Consider the following 16794-nt stretch of genomic DNA (forward strand, 5'->3'; position numbering starts at 1 on the left):
AGAAAACCCAAAAGACTCCACCAAAAAACTGCTAGACCTGATGAACAAATTCAGTAGAGTTGCAGGATACAAAATCAATGTACAGAAATCTGTTGTGTTTCTGTACACCAATAATGAAACAGCAGAAAGAGAAATTAAGGTATCAACACCATTTACAATTGCACCAAAAATTATAAGATGCCTGAGAACAAATAAAAGACCTATATTCTGAAAGCTATAGAACCAGTGAAAGAAATTGAAGAGGACACAAAAACAAATGGAAAAACATCCCATACTCATGGATTGGAAGAACAAATATTGTTAAAATGTCTGTATTACTCAAAGCAACCTACACATTTAATGCAATCCCTATCAAAATACCAACAGCATTTTTCACAGAACTAGAACAATCCTAAAATTTGTATGGAACCACATTAGACCCCAAATAGCCAAAACAATCTTGAAAAAGAAAAACAAAGCTGGAGGCATCACAATTCCAGACTTCAAGTTATATTACAAAGCGGTAGCAATCAAGACAGTATATGGTACCAGCACAAAAACAGACACAACCACCACTAGAACAGAATAGAAAATCCAGAAATGAACCCACAGCTATATGGTCAATTAATTATTGACAAACCAGGAAAGAACATCAAATGGAAAAAAAGACAATCTCTTCAACAAATGGTGTTGCCAAAACTGGACAGCAACACGTAGAAGAATGAAACTGGACCACCTTCTTACACCATACACAGAAATAGGTGCAAAATGGATGCAAGACCTGAAACCATAAAAATCCTAGAGAAAAACATAGGCAGTAACCTCTTTGCCATCAGCTGTAGGAACTTCCTTCTAGGTATGTCTTCTGAGATAAGTGAAACAAAACAAAAATAAACCACTGGAACTTCATAAAAAAAAAAAAAAAGAAACCTTCTTCACAGTGAAGGAAACAATCAACAAAACTAAAAGGCAGCCTACAGGGTGGGAGAAGATATTTGCAAATGACATATTCAGTAAAGGGTTAGTATTCAAAATATATAAAGAATTTATAAAAGTCAATAACCAAAAAAATGAATAATCCCATTAAAAAGACATGAATAGACATTTTTCCAAAGAAGACATACAGATGGACAATAGACATGAAATGATGCTCAATATCACTGATCATCAGAGAAATACAAATCAAAACTACAATGAGATATCATTTTATAACTGTCAGAACAGCTAAAATAAAAAAGGGAAGAAACAAGTGTTGGCGAGAATGGGAGAAAAAGGAATTCTTACACTGTGAGTGGAAATCCAAACTGGTACAGCCACTCTGAAAAACAGTATGGAGGTTCTTCAATAATTTAAAAATAGTACTACCCTATGATCCAGCAACAGCACTACTAGGAATAGAAAAATACTAATTCAAAGGTACACGTGCACCCTAATGTTTATAGCAGCATTATCTACGACAATCAAATTATGGAAACAAACCAAGTGTCCATCAACTGATGAATGGATAAAGAAGATGTGTTACACACACACACACACATACACAGGAATATTACTCAGCCATCAGAAAGACTAAAATCTTGCTATTTGCAATGACATGGATGGAGCTAGAGAGTATTATGCTAAGCAAACTCAGTCAGTCAGAGAAAGACAAATTCTGTATGATTTCACTCCTACGTGGAATTTTAGAAATAAATGAGCAAAGTGGTAAAAAATAAAAAGAGAGAGAGAGAGGGAGAGGCAAACCAAGAAAGAGACTCTAAACTATAGAAAACAAACTGATGGTTACGGAGGGGAGGTGGGGGAGGGGAACAGGTTAAGTAGATGATGGGGATGAAGGAGTGTACTTTGTCGCGACAAGCACCAGGTATTGCTTGGAAGTGTTGAATCATTATACTGTACACCTGAAACTAATATTACACTGTATGCTAACTAACTGGAACTCAAAACTTTTTTTAAAAGGCAGATATAAAAAAAATAGATGTAAGAATATCCAAATTAACAACATCTAAGACAAATAGATAGTCTATGCCCCAAAGTTCTGGGCTAATGACCAACATCATCTCTTGCAAAAACAAAGAAAGTCACCAACTCTCAGAACTGCAGAGGCTAAAATTCACTCTCCCCATGTGACAGCTGAAGCAGAAGAGGCTCAGAGACAAGTTCAGCTACTTAATTAGAGTACCATGACCCTGCCAACCTTGGGACACACTGCACTGTCCCTCCCCAATGTGGACATGTAGTTACCACCTCATTACAGTAGAGAATTTTCATTTTGGATCAGTATCATCTTGATGCAATGTAAATTGTTCTCTGAGAAGCCTTATAGAGGAAAAAAAAAAAAGCAATGGGCCACAGCTAACATCATACTCAACAGTGAAAGTCTAATTTTTTTTTTTTTCCTCCTAAGATCAAGAACGAGACAAGGAAGTCTGCTCTCATCACTTCTATTCAACATTCTACAAGAGATTCTAGTCAGGGCAATTAGCTGGGGGAAAAAAGAGAGAGAGACAGAGAGGAGAAAAAGAAATAAAATGCATCCAGATTGGGAAAAGAAGAAGTAAAACTATCTCTATTCATAGATGACATGATTTTATAAATAGAAAATCCTAAGAAATTCACTAAGAACAATTAGAATTAAAAAATGAGTTCAGCAAAGCTGTGGGCTACAAAATCAATATACCAAAAAATCAAGGGGCCCCTAGGTGGCACAGTTGGTTGAGCATCTAACTCTTTGTTTCAGCTCGGGTTATGATCTCAGGGTCGTGAGATCAAGCCCTGTGTCAGGCTCTAAACTCAGAGAAGAGTCTGTTGGAGTTTCTCTCCCCTTATCCTCTGCCCGTCCCTGTGCTCACTCACATGCTCTCTCTCACTCTAAAATAAATAAATAAATCTTTTTTTGTAAAGATCAACTATATTTCTATATGTTCATAATAAACAATGCAAAATTGAAATTAAGAAAATAATTACATTTGCAACAGCACCAAAAGGAATAAAATAATTACAAATAAATTCAACAAACTATGTACAAGACTTGTATACTGAAAATATAAAACACTCTTGAAAGAAACTAAAGAAGATCTAAACAAAAAGATATACCATGTTCATAGATTATAAGACTTTATAGTGTTAAGATGGCAATGGTTCCTAAATTAATCTACAGATTCAACTCAATCCCTATCAAAAATCCTAGCTTGGGTTTTTTGCAAAAATTGACAAGCTGGTCATGAAATTCATACAGAAATGCAAGGCACCCCAATCGTCAAAACAATTTTGAAAAAGAAAGTCAAAAGTCGCATTCCCAATTTCAAAACTCATTACACAGGTGTAGTAATCAAGACAATGTGGCACTGGTATAAAGACAGATATACAGATTAACTGAACTGAACAGTGTGTGGAAGCAAACTCTTATATTTATGGTAAATAGATTATTGATGAGGGTGTCAATATAATTCAATGGGGAAGACAGTCTTTCAACAAATGGTCCTAGGACAACTGAATATCCACTTACAAAAAAATAATAAAATAAAGAATTTGGACCCCTTACTTACATCATACAGAAAAATTAACTCAAAATGGATCATGCACCTAAAATGGTAGAGTTAACATTATAAATCTCTTAGAAGAAAACCTAGGAGTCTATCTCATGACACTGAACCAGGCAATGGTTTCTTAGATATTACACAAAAACACAAGTGATAAAAGGAAATACATACGAGTTGAGTTACATCAGAAAACTCTTGAGCTTTGAATTATATCAATAGTGAAAAAAAATCCATAGAAAGGGAGAAAATATTTGTAAATCATAACACATAAGGAATAGGTATTCATATTATGTAAATAACTCTTCCAACACAATCATAAAAAATAATTCAAAAATGAGCAAAGAATCTGAAGAGGCATTTTTCCACAGAAGGCATCCAAATAGCCAATAAGCACATAAAAAAATGTTCAACATCATTAGTCATTAGGGATATGCTAAAGAGAACCACAGTGAAATACCATTTCACACAACTAAGATGGATAAAATTAAAAAGATAATATCAAGTGTTTCCGGGATGTAGAGAAATTGGTGCCCTCGTACGTCATTTGGTTAGAACATAAAACGGGTGGCGCATGGGTGGCTGTTCAGTTGGTTAAGTGTCCTACTCTTGGTTTCAGGTCAGGTCATGATCTCAGGGTCATGAGATCAAGCCTCACATTAGGATCCATGCTCAGTGGGGAGACTGCTTCAGATTCTCTCTCTCCCTCTCCCTCTGAACCTCCCCTTATCCCCATGCATGCATGCACATACTCACACACTCTCTCTCTCTCTCTCTCTCTCTCTTTAAAATGAATAAATAAATATTTAAAAAATAATAATGTGAAATAGCATGGTTAATTTGGGAAATAGTACAGCAGTTCTTCAAAGTATTAAATATGTAGCCACCATGAGAGAACCAGTAATTCCACTCTTAGGCATATATCCAAGAGAAATGAAAACACTTATCCACACAAAAACCTGCACACAAATATTCATAGCACCATTATTCATAATAGCCAAAAAATGGAAGCCATCTGGATGTTGATCAAGTCATAAATGAGATATATCCACAATATGGAATATTATCTGGCAATAAAAAAAGAATTAGACACTGAAGTAGCTAAAACATGGGTGAATCATGAGAACATTCTGCCACGTGAAGGAAGCTAAATACCATATTTTGTATGATTCCACTGACATGAAAGTCCAGAATAGGCAAATCCATAGAAACAAAAAGTACATAATTGTTTCCCAGAGTTTGGTAACTACTAGGTACAGGGTTTCTTTTTGGGGTGATAAAAATATTTTAAACTTAGATGGTGGAAATGGCTGCATAAATCCGTGAATATAATAAAAACTAATGAATTATAGATTTTAAGTGGGTGAATTTTATGGTCTGAGAACTAAATCTTAATAAAGGTGTTTTTAAAAGTGGGCTCGGTATCCTCAAACTTAAAAAAAAAAAAAAAAAGAGCAGCTCTTTTGGAGATCACGTGAAGCTGAGTTTGACTACCAGCTTCCCCATAAGTTTTGTGACCTTCAGCAAATTCCCATACTGCTCTGGGTCTCAATAAATGGTACCTGATCATCCAAAAGGAAGGAAAGTGAGGAGAGGTGGGGATATGCAGCCTGAAGGTCACCGTGAAGGCAGAGCCAAGATGATCCTCTGGGATGAAAGACCATATCCAAGACCTCCAGCTAGACTTTGGGTCTTAGTCCCTCTCTATTCCCCAGCAGAAGGTGTCTTTCCTAAATATCCCACACATGAGGGTGCCCCCAGAGCCATGTTATGCTGTGAGCATTGACCTTGACTCTTCCCACTTGCAAGAGCTGCATCCCACCCAACAGAAGCAACATGTGTCCCCCCCATCATTTCCCACCTTTGGCTAGATTTACAGCAAGAACAGAATATTTACAATATTAACAGAATGGAGGGAACACAAGAAGAATGTTGACAATCAAATTCCAGGCCAATTTCATCTTGCACTGCTCATCTGGGAAGGTCACTTTCTCCCCGATGCCCGTAAGACATTAGATGCTTTGAGCTTTGCATTCTCGACAGTGTAATGGAAATAGATGTTGAATGCTAAAACATAAACATATGTATCATTCATAATGCATTCAGATGTTTTTCAATTATTCATGGTTCCTGAAAGTTATGTGACCTATCATGCATATATATCCAAGCAAAGTTTATATTAGAACCACAGCCTCGATGTACGCAATTCCAGCTCCTTGGCATTCCCGTCTATGGAATTAAAATTAAATGAGTCAGTGGTCAATAAAAGTTACATGTGATTTCCATAAAATTATCCCTTGTATATTGCTCTGGGGTGGAGAAAGAAGGTTGCCTGGAGTTGCCAAAGCTGACAGAATAAGAATGCTTGCTTTCTGATGAGGGTGGTGGTGATGATTAGGCTTTCCTAAGAACAAATTCATTATTTCCCCCAAATAATTGATGGTCTTGCAGTTACTTTTCGTCTATGAAAAAAAAAAATAACTCAGAGGGCCACCCTCTCTCTTCTGTTTAAGTCCTATTTTCTTTAAAAAAAAAAAAAAAAAGAGAGAGAGAGAGAGAGAGAAAGAAGAAAAAAAAAAAGCCAGTGTTCTGGGCTCAAAAACACCACATTCTTCTGTTTTGGTGCTTGAATAAATTTGCATGTTAACATGAATGGTTCCAACTTTAAGAATGTAAAATTAAATGAAATTTGAATTCAAATCCAAGATGGAGAAAAGACACATGCAAAAACAACAGATTTCCAATCTTGTTGATTTTTTTCAGGAGCCAGATTAGGAAAGACATAAACACACACACACACACACACACAGGTTTCAAAGCAGGGTGGCGCTCAGAGGAGACAGGCTCTGCCAAAGAGAAGCCCCCCACCCGAACCCCCCAGTTCACGTACACCAAGAGTATTTGCAGATCACAGCACAGATTCTGAAGCTCTGTTTTAATGTCTGAATGCCACCCTAAAACTCAGATATAGGACTCAGGAGACATGTTCACCATCCCATTCCTACTTATGAAGGCCCACCCAGATAAAATGAAATATAAGGAACATTCTATGAGCAGCTCAAGCGAGCACAGGCATGAATTAGCCTCTGCCAGCCCAAAGAGCCAGTTCCTGCTCAGATTTCTTCATTGCCCCAGAGGGCAGTACTGCACAGTGATTAGATGCACCAACTGTCAGAGACAGACCAAGATTGGAATCCCAGGTCCACACACCATTTACGCGGGCTGGGTGACCTCTGGGCAACTGACTTAAGTTATGAATATAACTTTTTTCATTAGTTCTCATTAACCCAACAAGAGTGGCAGCCTCCTAAATTTATTTTGAGAATAAAATGATATGATGCACTGAGAATGGCACCTGGCCTGGAGCAAGCACTCGCCCGGGGTTAACTGCCGTTGTGCTAGTTGGTATGGTGGTAGTTGTCATTATTAGATAATTAAGTGATGGAGTTCAGAGTAACTGGACCGGAAACTGCTTCTTTCTTCTCCAACCTGCTCTCCCATTTTGCCCAGACACTGCCACCCAGGAAAGAGAGATAAATCAAGTCACAGCAAAACCCTACTCCCCATGAGCTCTGCGTATAGGTCAAAGAGAAGTGTCATGAATCATTCCCTCCCATCCCATTCCAGTCAACCCCTTCTCCCAGCCCAGTCTCTGTCCACGAAGGCAATCCAAAAAGATGACGACAGGATCTTAAGAAATAAAGAAGACAGTGAGCAGCGAGTGCCAGCATCTTACCTCATCTTCATTCTCAGTCATATTGGTACCCAATTTCTGGACAACCGACTTGCCACTCGCCTTCAACATTTTCTCTCGAACTTTGGTTTCATACTCAGGTCGGGAGTGTTCCTAAAATCGAAGAGTCAATGTGGAGTTAGTAAACAGGCAGAAGAGTGGCTCTGGCCTGTGGGTTATAAACCAGACGCCACAAGCACACTAAAGTCAGGACTTAGGATCAAATGCTATCAGACATGAACTGTTACACCACACACGACCACAAGGAGTCTAGACCAGGAACACAATGTGGGGGAGAAAGAGGGGACACATAACAGTTGCTACCACACTGAAAACCAAACCTGGGCACGTTCCTGGGGATGGCGCCCGTGTTGAGAAAGGAGAGAGGAAACGTTAACTGGGCAACTGATACAAACAGAAGCATCTGGTCATGCTACTAACTATTCTCATACCTCAAACTGTAAGTTTCAATGAGCCAAATCCCAGCTAGAGAAACAGATGTGCCCCACAGCTGGGAGTTAGGGCAACGACCAAACTTCTTCCTGCTCCATTATTCTGCGAGCTAAAATGGCGACCAATAAACATCAAAGTTAAAGATGGCCACAGGGAATCTTAAAACTTGCTTGCCTGAACCTGTTTCCTGTGCAGCCTAGGTGAGTAACTCATTGGCAAGTACACCAATGCTCAAGAGATATCACTGAGCCATTCAGCAACACAACCCCGAAGAGTGAGTCACCAGGCACGGGAAAGAGCACCTGACTAATCAAGAGGGCTGCAGTCTAATCAACGCAGGTGCTGAAGCAGGAAGGCGCATGACTTACTTCAAAGGGAATTTAACAGTGTACACCTGGCCTCACTGGCAGGTTTTCCCTGCAGCGTCCGAGGACGAACATCTACAGGTGTGAGGACTGCATGTTCCCGCATCATTTAACAATGACTCCTGTGCTCGGATTCAGGCGCTGGCTCACAGCTGACTCAGAGGACACACCATTTCCTTACCACCGCTCACGCATCAGAGATTCCAAAAGCCAACAAGCTAGGCTCCTGACCAGTCTTTGGCTTTCCTGGGACATGCCATGGCATTGGAGAGGAGAAACCATGCAGGTGGCTTAGAAACATAACCGGTACAACAGGAGGAGATGTTATTCCAGGGTTTTAAGGCAGCCCGCCATTACCGACCTCCAAAGACACATCAGCCCCATCCCTTCCATGACTTCTCTACCACGGCCAACCTGGTGGAGCCTCCTCCCTTTTGAATAGCCTAGAATTGTATAACTTATACCACGTGCAGTTTTCAATTATGTTATTTTTCTTCCAGGATTTCCTAGCTGTTTTGCATCTGAGAGTCTCTTTATACTAATATAAGGATCTGCGACGTAGTATGTCTTATTTCTATTTCTCACAGTAATTAGTACCATGTGGAGCACCCAGAAATCTCTAAAGGCTTGTGAGGCTCACTGATTTTGTCTCTCACCTTCATCCATTCTCCAACACATCATTTCCTAATGTGTGTGGTAAGAGTTGTAGCTAAAAAGGGATTCCAGGGGTTAAGAGATTGGAAAAGGCCGCACAATGTATCACCTGAGAGTCACAATGAGCATATTAGCTCTGAAAAGTTCTACTGTGAAGCCACTTGCTTAATGTTTTTAAAACCCACATTTCCTGCAAAAATCCTTTTGCCTACAACAATGAACACCCTACGGGAATGTTTTGAGAAATTTGACTTGAAGTTGTCCTCCATGGCCCCTGAAATCTGGTCACTTTTCATTTATATTATTTCCACGCAAGATTTTCATTAAAAAACTAGAGCAGGACCTTTTTGGTGAGTACCATAATGTGGATCCTAAACCGCCTCAAGCTAGCGTTGTTCCTACCTTTCATACCTGGCAAAGGAGCTAAGGAACTTCCCCTTCTGACTAGGAGGCTGCTCTTGACCTGCCTCTGACTTTCCAAAGACGAGCCATGACATCACACAGAGGCACGTCCTCGCATCCCTCTCACCCGCCTCAACCTCACCCTCATCCCGCCTCGCCCCATGATGGGCCCCCATTCAGAACCCCTCATCTGTTTAGAACAAGCTGAGCATTCTCGCCGCATGAACAGGAGTCCAAGACACTCCGAGCAGAGTCTTTGGCTGTTCTGCATTCCAGCTGAAGCAGGTCAGACAAGGATCTCTCTGTCTGTGGCCAAGAAGGTCGGGCGGGGTTACAGAGTTCCCCAAAGGCCGGGAGCTGGACAACTGAGCTCCTGGCCAGAGCAGAATCCAGCCCCTGTGTGGGCTGTGCCAGCGCCCCCAGCCACGGGTGGGTCCTCCTTATTCCTGATTTTCTGAACACGTGGGCTCTCTGGACCGTAGTCTGATGCAAAGTCATCATAAATACATAACCTGTACCACCACGACTCTGGGAAATACTTCCCAAAGCTACCTCTAGCGGGTTGGTCTCCTCGGGAGCTGGCTGAAGGAAGGCCCCAGGCCAGCTCAGGACCAGCCTTCTCTGACTTAAAGAGGTAAACCCAGATATATCCTCAACAAATGTCTTCATTGAAGAGTCTTCAAGCTCCTCTGCCCTTCTTTCTAGGCTCTGAGGCCACAGTGGAGCTTGAGATTATCTTCAAGGGGAGGAAGGTGACAGCAGACAAACACACACACAAGTAAGAAACCAGCAGCTGGGGTAAGAAAAATTGAAGAAATAAAATGCGGCTGGCTGCTTCTGAATGGGATTCAGGGAAGGCCCATTTGAGGAGGGTCATGTTTTGGGTGGGATGGAACAGCCAAGAAAGGGTAGGCCACGTGGAGACTGGAGCATTCTAGGTGAGGGAACAGCCGGTGCAGAGACTAGAATGAGCTGGGGAGAAGATGAAGCTCTCTGTGGCCAGAGGGTCTGAGCAAGGAGAATGATGTGTACTGAGTTCAGAAAGGGAGGTAGAAGATTCTGCTTCCTGTGTGACAGGAAGCCACGTAGGACACCAAAAGCTTGATATGACAGACAAGGGGGTGGGAGAGAGATGGAGGAGAGAACGTCTGTGTTCAGACAAGGCCACACTCTACGGGGCCTGACTGACAGAAGCTAATCAGGCAAGTGGGGTCCCACTGAGCTGAAGATTATCCGACTTCAGAGCTAAAGGCTCTGGAGGTCTGGCAGGCCTCCCTTCAGCACGAACAGGATCCAAAGAGTCTCAGTTAAGTCTCTCGAGATGACCATCCTGGTTCCACACACTGACCCCCTTAGGCAGGGGCCACACTGACCAAGGAAGTGCAGGTTGGATTTGGTTGTTCATGCTTTTCCCTGACCTGAAAGAAAATGGTCTCCAGTCTCCTTCCATTTCTCCCTGGTTTACAACCTGGACTTGAGGCACCCCACTGGTTCAACCCTTCCTGACTACGTTAGCCAGAAGAAACTTCTCTCACATATTCTCCACCGTATTCTAAGTATTTGGAGACCAGAAAGCACCCTAGCTGAATGTGACCCTTTGGAGATGCTCAGAGACTGTTCAGATTGAACTGAATTTAAAGTGTGTCTGATATCCTAGTTTGAAATATAAATACATCAAAGGAAAAGACGAGGCTATCCTCCCTTCATCTCAACCATGCCTGACCAAGGGCGCACCAACCGTGCGGTCAAGGCAAGCTGCCCTGCAGTAACCTCCCGTCAGGAGTGACCGGAGCCCATGACAAACCTCTCCTTGTGCCACAGGTAAACCAGTCTTGGCCAGCCCACTCCCAGCCTGCACACGAGTTCCTGAAATCATGGTCCACCCGTGAACTTACCCCTGATCTGAGTTAATCAGAAAACAGGAAAACTGGGAGCACCTGGGTGGCTCAGTGGGTTAAGCCTCTGCCTTCAGCTCAGGTCATGATCTCAGGGTCCTGGGATCGAGTCCCACATCGGGCTCTCTGCTCTGCAAGGAGCCTGCTTCCTCCTCTCTCTCTCTCTCTCTCTCTCTGCTTGCCTCTCTGCCCACTTGTGATCTCTCTCTGTCAAATAAATAAAATCTTTAAAAAAAAAAAAAAAAGAAAAAGAAAACAGGAAAACTGGCTCCAGATTATCCTGCCCCCCCGACCCCACCGCCAGGGGCCTGCGATGGAGATTCTTGAGGACATTGAGTCATAACCTATGGCTTTCTCTGTGTGAGTGTTTACACCTCCTCTCCAGATACTTTCTGGCTTCCTCGGTTCTACTTAGCAGACACACTTAGCTTGTCTCTGGCCCCATGCAGGCTTGGATGCCAGGATGTGTCTTCTCTTCTTCTCCGCATTAGGAGAGCAGGAGCTCCCGCTTCCCCACACCCGCCACAACTCCCTGTCTCCCTCTCTCTCTCGTTCTCTCTCCCTCCCTCTCTCTCTCATCCATAGGGCAAGGATGTCAACCAGAATACCCCCAGAGTCCCACTTCCATAGCTCTTTCTATTGGAAGCACTCATTTGGCCACTAATTACCAAAAAAATGCAATTGCCTTCATTATTCTCTGACACTTATCCTCCTAATTTGTATCCCCTCTGAAAGTAGAACCCATGTGGACGTACTCTGATCTGCCACGGAACCCATGATACCGTTAGTGTCCAGGCAGATGCTTAATCCACGGGCCTGGAACACAGTGAGCACAGGCACTCAATGCATTGGGATGGAATGCCCACCTGCTCAGTGAGAGCGTCAAGGAGAAGAAACGACATCATGCGACAGACATATGGAACCTAGCAAGCTTGAGAACAAGACTAAATTGGAGAGGTCCTTGCTTGGTCATAAAACATCAGGGCCACAAAGCCAGCAATCCCTAGTCTAAGGCAAGGCGTATCAGTTACTGGGGGAGAATACAGAAAAGGCGTGCTTTCCGTGTAGCCGCCATTTTGCTTGCGCCCAGCCTTTGGAAGTCAGTACTCAAGCAGATGTGAGTGCCACCTGTTCTTTCTAGACACTGTTCCCAGCACCTCATCAACAATGTCCACAATATCAGGAGTTCCTATCCAATATTCACATCTACTGTTCTGTCAGTGGTAGCGTGTGGGAATAGACAAGAACTGTGAGCAACCAGACACACACTACTCATTGCCAGCTCACCAACATCAGGCCTGCGGCCCTCGTAAGAGCCCAGAAGAAAGGCTGATTTGTTTTCAACCTTTAATATCATCTGTTCATAAAACTAGACAAGAACCTTCTAGAAGAACCTACCTTTTGCCCTTAGCTCATCCTCTAGTTTCACCCATGCTGTACTGGCTTATACTGTAGTAGTTCAGTGCTTCTTTCTTCTTCCATAGGCATCAAAGGCAATCAGCATCTGGCACCCATACCTCTCCCCTAACCCTCAGGAGGCTTACAGAGGCATGCTGACAGGTGCGTGCTCTGAGTTACATGAGAGCAATTCTTACTCTCTGGCTTCATGTACCCACAAAATGGGAGGTAGAAGAATGTTAAGCTAAATCTCAAAGGAACCACAAAGGCTTTTCTCTTGTGCCATCTCTTTTTCCAGAGAGGGTCCCTGGGACATCTGACTACCCATCAGGTCCAATGTTTCAGGAGAAGAGGGGGGATCTGAGCTCTTGGCCTCAGTGCATATCAACCACGGTTAAGACCATGGAGCCAGGGACTGGCTGATGTGACGGCAAATTTAAGTGGTCACCTCACTTAAGAAGATCTATTTGAGGGTGAAATCAAGCAAGGACGCAGAGAAGTACACAAGGGAACTCACTTCTTCCTCTTCTATACCAGTCAGGTCCCAGAAGTAGCCCAGCCGCATCTGTAACCTCTTCCAGTTTTCCAGAAACATGGTAGCTTAAAGAGAAAGAAAAAATTCTATTAAAGATTGAATTTTGAGGACCCTTTGGGATCATCAATGGAGGTAGAGGATAAACTTAAGAGATTTCAAATCTAGGGACTCTCTTTAAAGCACTTATTCCCTTCCTCTTACTTCTAACTGAAACTGCTCCAACTAGTCCCCATCCTTGAGAGCCCAACAGATATAGGTAAAGGGAGACACACCAGCACACACACAGGCGTGCACCTCTCCCTACTTCTAGGTCATGAGAAGAGGGCAAACAGGGATCTCAAGAAATGAAGGAAGGACGGAAGAATGAAGACAACAAGAAGGGGGAGGGTCTGTAGTCTTTTTGGACAAAGCTCATCTTCCCTACATATATGTTCTTTCCTCCTGCACCTTCTTCAGCATTCTCACTCATTTTCTCCCATCTTTCTGTCTCCAGCACCACTTCTCTTTCCTGGGCCCCAACTATCCTGTCCTGAGGTTCTGTAACAGCTGCCTCACAGCTCCACCTGACTTCTGAGCCCGCCTGCAAGTGGCTGACGGAGAGCTCTCCCCTACGGGGCATTCACCCAGGCCTCTACTTGTTTAGCAGTAGCTGCTGAGTGTCTCCCATCCCCATGCGGTGAGTCTGCTCCACCCAAAGCCCCTCGAAGGGCCAGGCCAACGTGCTCCGGGCAGAGCCAGCACCCTCCACTCAACAGCCATGGCTCGTTACCCCAGGACCGACACCTCCTCCGGAGCCTATTGATGGACCATATGGACCCACTCTTTTGAAAACTGAAACTAAGTGACACAAAGAGAAACAGAACTGGGATGAACCATGCAGCACCTGACAGGAGAAAGGGCCAGGATTCCAGAGAGCTCCCCCAGCTCCAGTTCCCGGAGGCCTGGCTCCCTTTTGTCACCCACATCCAGGAGCTAGCTTCTGGCTTTCTTACAACACCTCTCTTGTTCTTTGAGCAAGCTGGACTAAATTTCCAAACCTGCAAAAAGAACTGGGCCTGACTAAGGTATCTGTAATATACAAAACAGCCTTCTAGACATCATGAGGGAGATTAGGTGACTCTGCTGTGGATTTTGCTCTCAAACTGTTGACAGTCTATGGGGAGGGACTGTAAATAGCTACCACACAAGGCATGAAGTGCTCAGGGCCTTAAGAATGGCCCAGTGGAGAGCTGTGGGCATGCAGCCGAGGGAGTGCTGGCTGCCCGAGAAGCCATCTGAGCCGAGTCTTGAAGAACAATGGCATTTGGGCAGTGAAGAAGGGGTGGGGAGAGGGAGAATGCCAACACTCCCCCATCTAGACTTTCAATGGCTCCTTACCTTCCAAGTTCTTCTCTCTGGATGGGCAGACCTTGTGGATGCGGCCCGACCCCTCTTTTTAAATCCATCCCCTTGCTCTGTCAACACACAACCTCATACCTGGGTTGCTGCTAACGTCACCTCCTCGCTGCCCCCCTCATACTCAAATCCTGCAAACTGCCCTGCATCCTCCACGGGCTACCCTCATCCTTTCCTGACCCACTCAGCTGGGGGCACCCTCTCCTCCCCGCTCCTACTGTCCTCAGGGTCTGGTGCCCTGGAAAGGAAGGGAAGGGACACTCCTTGAGGCCACCCCCGCACGCACCTCGACGCCACCCACAGGAAAAGCCTGGACACCCTTCACCACGTGCCGCGCCGCACTGTTTCCTGCAACTCAGGTCTGCGGTGGAGTAACAGGGCTGCAAACTTCCTAAGCTCTTGGCTGCCTGTTTGCCTCGGGCACAGCAGAACCAACCGGAACAGACAGCTACGGACCAGCTAAATGTGCAGTTGCCAGAAGCTCCATTTGTTTGACTTGGCGCTACATTACAGTGCACAGATTCATAGGGTTTCTCCCAGGGATTTGCAGCTTTTCAGTTTAAGTGCATCCTGACCTCCCAACACTGGCACAGGCCTGGGATGTTCTGGGGACAAGGTGGGGAGGAAGGCATCCCTCCTTTTCCTAGGCTCTTCTCAGTGCCTGAGGAGGGCTCGGCATACAGCAGGGTCCGCAGTGCTTCCTGACTGTGATCTCTATGAAGAAGAGAAGTCAGAGCATGGGAACAGAGGAGAGGGGCAAAGAAGTCACTGCAGAGGGGTCATGAGGACGAGGGAGGCCCATCACAACAAGGAAGAGCAGCTCACAGCTCCTGATGTATGTCCCCTGCCAGGCACTATACCAAGTGTTCTGCACACAGATCTCCCTCACTTGTCCCCAAAACACTGTGGGGTAGGAACTCCTTCACCCATCTCACAGATAAGCAGGGTGATGCCCAAAGGTTAAGAAGCTTGTCCCAGGCACCTGGCACATTGGTTGAGAGAACTGACTTTTGTGACATAGAGCTACATCCACACTGTCTTGCCATGGATCCCCAGCTGGCAAGGAGCAGGACTGAGACATGCAACTGGGACCTGCCTGCTACCTAAGTTAATGCCCTTAACTTCTCTTCAGAACAGGGTTCAGGAACCCTCGCCCTTTACTTCCCTTTTCAATGAGGCTTCCAGAGTTCCCTGGAGTCTGAAGCCAAACTACAGAGGAGCTCGGCCTGAAGACCCCACAGACCCAGGCCCTGCTGGCCAGCACCTCAGCGGGCCCCCACTCCTGCTCCACTGACAGACTGTTTCTGCAGAGAACCACTTCTCCCCAGGCTTCCTCCTGGCAGGCTGGGCCCTAGCCCAGGCCCACCCAGCACAGCACTGCTGATCATAATAATCATGGTAATGAGAGGCAGTACTGTTATTTTTCATTGTAATTTGCAGGCAATTTGTGCCCAGCGGCTCTTGGCTGCTGTGACCAAATACACAATCACGTAAAACTCAGCAAGACTGTTAAAAAACACAATCAAACCCCACTCTATGCCAGGAAGCTCTGATGCAACCCTCCATGCTTCTCCTGTGCTGCCACGTGAGGGGGAGCAAGAAGCGCAGGGGTGGGGGCAGTAAATGATCACAGATCCCAGGGGCCGGGAGGCATCTGCTAATTACAGCTATCGAGGAAAGAGAAGAGGTAGTTGTTGGGGCTTGAGAGTGGCCAAGTACAACCGAAAAGCCAGTTTCTCTACAACAAGGAATTACACATCCCAGGAAAGTCCATAAGGGATTATGGGCCCAGCGTCATTAAGCTTTAGCTACTCAGTCATGGGAATGTCTTAAGACAAATGAATGGGAATTAGGATTGTAATATATCAAAAACTGAACGTGTATTCTGGGTTCCAAATCAGTTCCGGGGGATCTGGGGATAATCGTGAGATGCCCTGCTCGACGAGGAGACACAGAGCTGCTGCCTAAAACTCCCAGGCGACAAGCTCCAGCTCCAGCTCGTTCTACTGAACCCTCCTGTGAACAATTCCAGGGCCCCATGGTGACAAGCACCCTTCCTCCTATTCCCTGCCCCTACTTCTGTGGGCTGACTACTGGCCATGTATCCCTGGGCAGGGGCGATTCCACAAGAGAACAGAGAATAGAGTGTCCCCTGGAAATGTTCCCTGGTGGCCTAGTAATATGGCAATCTTTCCACTCTGGTTCTATCTCCACCCAAGGAGAGGTCCCTGCTGGGAACAAAGAAAGCTTGTATTAGTACTCTCAGCACTACTGAGAATGGACCTCCCGCTCCTCCCTCTCTCTTCTTCACACTTTCAGGAATGTGTGACTCATGGTCCCATCCTGGCACGTCCTCCAGGCCCCATGGAGTCAGTGATAATCAAACATCTTTGTGGTGGGGTCACAGCCCTGCTGTTCAGTGATCCAGAGGGGAAACAAAGGGCCT

At 44.7% G+C, this 16794-nt stretch overlaps 1 protein-coding gene across 1 annotated transcript in view; it reads right to left on the bottom strand.

Annotated features, from left to right (window-relative positions):
* The window catches only part of LOC111159787 (anoctamin 2), a 329770-nt gene that overhangs the window by 141774 nt on the left and 171202 nt on the right, over positions 1-16794 (bottom strand). Inside the window, exons 12-14 of the mRNA XM_022522388.1 lie at positions 12936-13018; positions 7593-7604; positions 7255-7365 (exon numbers count right to left, since the gene is read on the bottom strand). Coding sequence (XP_022378096.1) covers positions 7255-7365; positions 7593-7604; positions 12936-13018 — 206 coding nt within the window. The remainder of the gene's footprint in view (positions 1-7254; positions 7366-7592; positions 7605-12935; positions 13019-16794) is intronic.

Source organism: Enhydra lutris, unplaced genomic scaffold (genome assembly GCF_002288905.1).
Source record: "Enhydra lutris kenyoni isolate GAN:26980312 unplaced genomic scaffold, ASM228890v2 scaffoldscaffold69, whole genome shotgun sequence".
Classification (NCBI taxonomy): Eukaryota; Metazoa; Chordata; class Mammalia; order Carnivora; family Mustelidae; genus Enhydra; species Enhydra lutris.